The sequence below is a fragment of the Eupeodes corollae genome, chromosome 3, assembly GCF_945859685.1.
Source record: "Eupeodes corollae chromosome 3, idEupCoro1.1, whole genome shotgun sequence".
In the NCBI taxonomy this organism is placed as follows: domain Eukaryota; kingdom Metazoa; phylum Arthropoda; class Insecta; order Diptera; family Syrphidae; genus Eupeodes; species Eupeodes corollae.
The window spans coordinates 36,336,746-36,342,856 of record NC_079149.1 but is presented as its reverse complement, the minus strand read 5'-3'; the positions used below and the strand labels follow the sequence as shown (position 1 = coordinate 36,342,856).

Here is a 6,111-nt window from a genome sequence, read left to right as displayed (position 1 = left end):
GTAAACAAATACTTTTGATGAGAAATCATCAACAAAAATTACAAAATACCTTGAACCACCAATTGAATCTCGTTCCATAGGACCACAAACATCTGAATGTACTATTTGTAGTACATCGGTCGTAGAACTTTTTGAATTTTGATAAGGAATCTTAGATTGCTTACCGAAAAGACATGAAATACATCGTTTTTCTTCCGAACTTCTTGTAAGTTCTATTCTTCGAGCCTTGACTTGAGATAATTTTTGAAGATCGTCGTGATTTTTATGACCTAAACGTTTATGCCATAAATCGGTCTTTGTAGCTTGAAAAATCTTATGATCCTTTCTTATATCAAGTTTATACATATTATGAACTACCTTAGCTGAACCAACCAATTTACCTTTGTGTAAAATATGACATTTATAATCATAAAAATTGACAGTCAAACCATTCATTGTCAACTGGCAAACAGACAATAAATTTGCACATATTTCTGGCACCAATAAAACATTATGCAATGTAACGTCATAATATTTTTCGTTCAAAAACACTTGTAAAGGAACATTTCCTCTTCCAATGAATCTTAACTTATTGTTATTAGCCACTGTTACAAACTCTTCTGTTTTGAACTCTTGAAAGTTGAAAAAATATCTCTTTTTTTTGACATATGGGAAGATGCACCTGAGTCTATAAACCAGTTCGTTCCATCATCATTAAAATGTGCGATAAATGAACTGAGAAACCAGCTTGAACCCATACCACCATTATTCGAACTATTTATTTTCGATTTGTTCTTGCAAAATTTAGCAACATGACCTTCTTTGTTACATTTGTAACATACAACACGCTTTGTATCAAAACGACGTTCTCTATGGTCGTGTTTCTTACCTTTGTTGCTATACAGAGCTGCAGCACTTCCGCCGTTTGCACCTGCATCTTTATTGTAATATTCGTAATCTTGAAGTAGTTTTGTTTTTATTGCATCGCCAGTTATTTTTAATTCACTACTTTCCATTGCCATAATCATGGGTCTAAAATGTTCTGGTAACCCCAAAAGTAACAAACTTCCCACCCATTCTTCAGTTACTACCATTCCTATTTGGTTCAATTTTTGGGCAGTATCAATAATAATGTCAACGTACTCACTCATATTTGCACAATTTTCTAGTTGAGTTTTTGTAAGCTTCCGAAGTAAGCCCCATCGTCTTGTAAGACCGGAATCATCATATATTGAACATAATTTTGTCCAGATATAATTAGCTGTTGATATTCCCTGAATATGCGGATATAGGTTTGGAGATATATACAATATTAGTCTTGACATTGCCTTCTCTTGAATTTCTTGAGACTCTTCTGTCCCCTGGACCGCCTTCCAAAATCCTTGAAGCTTGAGAGCATGTTAGACCGTGAATTTCCATTTATGAAAATTTTCTCTTCCTTTTAGTTTTTCAATTTGTTCTGAAAATTTATCCATTTTTAAACAATATAGTTCTTAGTTACGTAAGTGGATGTAGCGAGGGCCCATAACCTGATGAAATATTCGTCTCCTTGAAGAATATTTCTAGAGTTTTCCTTTTTTAAATTAAACAACTTCTTCGTACGTTGAACAAAAACAGAATAATACAAATTTTATTTCAAAGTCAAAACATATTTTACAAAACATAAGTGATCATATATAATTAGAACAGTAGATTTTATATAAAGTATTTTTCATTTGCAACAATATTTCAAAAGCATTTGATAGAGTTTGTCGTCAAGCTCTCTTATCGAAAATGCTTGCATTTGGTATTGATGAATCCCTTCTTCGTTGGGTTAAAAATTACCTTTCGGACCGTTTAATTCAAGTAGTATTGGACGGATTCAAATCTGATATTCACAAAATAAACGCTGGTGTGCCCCAGGGCTCCGTTTTGTCTCCGACGCTTTTCCTCATTTTTATAAATGATCTTTTGTCTGAAACTTTTAACGCACTAAATTGTTCGCGGATGAACGTACCCTCTTGTTCTTCGGATGTGGACTAACAACGGCAGTGTATGATAAGCTCATTAAATTCTGATCTTGACAGCATATTTTCAGTGGGGAATCAAAAACGGTGTAGAATTTAATGCTTCGAAAACTCAATGCTGTCTACTGTCGCAAGAGCCAAAAGTGCTGCTAAGTGTTTAGCTTTTCTCCTACTATGCAAGAAGTTTGTTGCCCCTTCTGATTTGGCTATAATTTATAAAGCCTAAATTCGTCCAAAACTTGAGTACGATTCTCATATTTAGGCAGGTACTATTTTAAACCACATCGGTATCTCCTTTCAAATCCTATCCTCCCTTCCTAATTACTCGCACTGAGTATAATCATTATAATAATATACAAAAAAAATCATCATTAGTTATTAGGGTTCACCTGTTCCACATAAACCTTAAGTGAAAATGTATGTTAAAAAAAAAACTTGCTCTAGAAAGTATTTTTCAAAACTATAAAACCTTCATTATATGCAAAATAATTATCAAGTTGTTGTTAATAACTGTGTAGTGTTCAAACCCTAAGCTTTAAAACACCATAGTATCTGTTTTAAATTTTTAAAAAGGTGCATTTCAAAACCTTACCTGAAAAATAAATTTCGAAGCAAGTTTTTAAATCAGTAAAGAAAACTCGTTTGGAAAAGAGTATTTGGTTTATTTTGAAGAAGAAAAGGCTTAATTTTGTAGATCAAAATAATCTTGCCAGTAAGGTTAAAATCGGAAGCACAATTATTTGTATAAAAGTTGACTATAACATTCAACTGTCAACTGTCAACTTGAGAAAGAATTTATTTCAATTGTTTGTTAAAGCAGATTATGAAAAAAGTTAAAACTTGAATGAAATTTGTCAAAATTTAACAATTGACTTATAAAAGGTTGAAAAAGTGAACAAATTCAATTTCCAATTTACCAATAAAATATCAAATTAGCTTCAAAATAAAACAAACTTCGAGACTTTCTGCATGCTGCTTAAAAAAAGTTGACAATACTCGGAAGAAGCAAATGAAACAAACTTATTTGCAGGACGGTACGGCTATAATTGAAGCTGTATGTCCTCGATAACTTCAATAATTCCATTTGTACATATGTTCTTGAATCGATTTTGGTGTTTGACAATTTATATTCCATAAGGCTCCAAATGGAAAAGTGTTTAATTATAAGATCAGAGCGGTCGTTTTTGATCACCTCTAGAGCAATTAAAAACATGATCAGGAAACTTTTCATGCGTAGCGTATGGCGTATGGTTATTCATGTCTAAGTAACTTGTTTAGAACTGAAAGGCTTTTTAAAAATCAACAATTATTACATTTTTTGTTAATTTTGTTTTTTCAAATTTTCTTTGCGTTGGTAATTCTTTCAACCTTTTTTTCTTCGTGGTAAACTTGACTCGTTGAACTCTTTTTCAAAACAAAAGAATCCCTGAAATCAGTGAAACCTGTTCGAGTTTATAAAAAATAAGCTGAAGTCTAGAAATAATATTGTCAACCATCTTTATTCAAAACTTTGCTAGATGTCCAACAAAATAAACAATTTCCGGGCTTGTTATAGCAAATACAAACGGATGATCAGCATTAAATTTCTTCTTATTAAAATCCAAACTCATTGGTGATATTTTTACAACTGAAAATAAACAAAAAACAAGTTGAAGTTACATTAGGAAATTAAACATAGTCTTAATGTTACATACTTGTTGCAGCAGCTGCTTCGGAGCCTGCTTCGTTAACTTCGATGAAAGCTTTGTGATGGACATCAGATACTTTTACTGGTGGCCCTGACACAAACATTTCCGGTAAATTTGCATTTTCAAATAATGAGCGTATTCCCAACTGTGCAAAAAAAAAGCGAAATAATGAAATAAGGGTCTTTTAAGGAAATCAAAAAATGGAAGACAACACTTACCGCCTTAAGAGTATCAGTAAGTCTAGTTGTAAATTCGATTTTAAACTTTGGCATATACAAATCTAAGCTTTTCACACACATTTTCGCTGACATCTCATTTATCACAACCGAACTCAACTTTGATTCCAAATCGGCCAAACCATCACGTTCTTTTGGCAAAATCAAAATCATTGATATGTCTGAGTCCTTGTATGGCATTTCGACAGCAGTCGCATTAAGCTCAGGAAATTCTCCATACTTAAAATGCTCACTCCCATAAATTGTATCCACTTGGACGGACTCAGTTTTGCTAACCCAAAAATTACTTTTTCGTGTCATATCTTTGCTGAAAGGCGTTTTCCATTTACCCTTAAAATATATGGCATTGACAATTATCGCTTTTGTATCACAGTCTACCGATCCGTCCTGAACAACATTGGTGATTTTTTTGTTCGTTTTCTCTTCGACCCATTTATTGATGATATTGATGGCTTTTGAACTTTGGCTAAAATCAAGTTGTTCTGCATCAGAATCGAAATATTTAGTAGCGATTTCTTTGAAAAACGGTACGATTTTGTATTGGTCATTGGTGAAAATTCTATTAGCTATGCTTAGCTTTGCCTCGCCATTGTTTCTTAAAAGTATATTGGCAAAATGTCTTCCAACTTGTTCAACATCACTCACAAGCAAACGAAGGCCGGATTGAAGTTCTGTAGCGGTTTCACCTTTGGCTCCGATGTATGTTATTGCGAGAGCTGTTTGAACGGAAATTGGTGAAATTATAAGATTCTGCGATGATTTGTTTTTACAAATTTGATGAAACAAATCTGCCGCAAATAGTCCCTTATTTGAGGCTGGTGTTGTTGTTGTGGTCATTCTATAAAATCGAATTCCTGAAAATGCAGAGACTTTATACAAATATCTATAACACTTTATATATGATCACACTTTAAATAAAAACTTAATTATGAATTGGCCGATTTCGATGAGTATAACACGTTTCTATACTGAAGCTTAACATTTTTTGAAAAAGGTCTTGATCTTATCAAAAGGTTTAAGAGTGACTGGTATTATTGCATACTTTGGTGAGTTTACTTCGGGACTTCCCTTTTTATCAACTTGATTGTATGGATATTGAATTAAAAATGGATAAGGTCAAAAGCTTTAAATAAACAAACAAAGACTGTAAGCTCTTAAAGATCAACAAAGTTGAAACAGTTGTTATTGGATTGGCTTCCAATTTAATATTTTTACTTTTGTTTTCATTGTTTACAAATTATTTGTTTGAATCATAAACAATTTATTGGAGAAATCAATTTGGGTAAAAGTATTTAATAACTATGGCATAGACTCTTTTATAACTTTTTACGGAAGAAAAATACCTTTCTTGTATAAAATCACTTTAAATGTTGATGATTTCAGTTATAGTTTTTAGGAAATCTGAAATATTGATACTATTGAACTATTGAAAGTATTTTTTCCAACTAACTTGCTGCGATATTGTTTTGGTTAAATGAGTCAATTGTTTATAACTTTTTTTTGTCGACGATAAGATTGCAATGTTTTGATATCGAGGTAGATTGTGGAACAACTTGTTCGCTCTTAATTATTATTATTTATCACATATCTCATTGAGATAATAATTTAATGTTTAACTCACTCAATTATAAGAAGAGTGATATATTAAAAGTGAATAAAACCTTGAGAATTTGAGTAGAAATCCACATGTCAAACCCTTTATCAACATCTTCATTCATTAAGTATTTCAAGATAATGTATCTTGATACAATTTTTGGTTTAAACTTGATAAGCAACTTGATAAAAATGCATTTCTACTATTTTTAGTTTTAGATTCCATAGCTTTAAAAATAATGTATAACCTTTCAAAACTTATATTTGCACTTTTAAATCAAAAATTATAACACGAACTACAAGTAAATACGATTATAATAACTTTAACCATGTTGAAAAAAGGTTTGTATGTTTTGAACCTACCTCACAGAACTGACTGCGCTGAAAAAGACTAAACAATTGTCTCGCTTTGAAAAAAAGCTTTTTAAGGTTTTGTAAAGTTACAATTAATTATCAGAAAGCAGAATATTGTACCTGCGTAGATGGGTTTTTAATTGATATTGACAAGACAAATTTATTTACTAAAAACTTTGTGGAAATGGTTGAAACTTTGATGATAAATTTTATGAAAATTCAAATATTGAAATCTTTGCATTGTACTTGTAAAGA

General features: G+C 31.6%; 1 protein-coding gene across 4 annotated transcripts; it reads right to left on the bottom strand.

Moving 5' to 3' along the window:
* Positions 1 to 3,467: 3,467 nt before the first annotated feature.
* On the bottom strand, positions 3,468 to 5,886 carry LOC129949064 (serine protease inhibitor 42Dd-like). Of its 4 annotated transcripts, none has more exons than XM_056060287.1 (4): positions 5,866 to 5,886; positions 3,892 to 4,763; positions 3,680 to 3,818; positions 3,468 to 3,612 (listed from the first exon to the last, which is right to left on the bottom strand). In XM_056060287.1, exons 2-4 carry the CDS (start codon positions 4,744 to 4,746, stop codon positions 3,488 to 3,490), a joined length of 1,119 nt encoding a protein of 372 aa, XP_055916262.1. In that variant the 5' UTR covers positions 4,747 to 4,763; positions 5,866 to 5,886; the 3' UTR covers positions 3,468 to 3,487. The 4 variants fall into 4 exon arrangements, with proteins under 4 accessions (XP_055916262.1, XP_055916260.1, XP_055916259.1 ...); XM_056060285.1 differs by having other exon boundaries at positions 5,751 to 5,868; XM_056060284.1 differs by lacking the exon at positions 5,866 to 5,886 and adding an exon at positions 5,253 to 5,431.
* Between the last annotated feature and the right edge of the window lie 225 nt (positions 5,887 to 6,111).

What these genes read in the sequence shown, in the direction of transcription:
- LOC129949064 (XM_056060287.1), bottom strand. Translation starts at nt 4,746, where the DNA reads ATGACCACAACAACAACACCAGCCTCAAATAAGGGACTATTTGCGGCA. An exon ending in TTACTGATACTCTTAAGGCG is followed by an intron (nt 3,819 to 3,891) that starts GTAAGTGTTGTC and finishes TTTTTTGCACAG; the next exon opens with TTGGGAATACGCTCATTATT. An exon ending in CGAAGCAGCTGCTGCAACAA is followed by an intron (nt 3,613 to 3,679) that starts GTATGTAACATT and finishes GTTTATTTTCAG; the next exon opens with TTGTAAAAATATCACCAATG.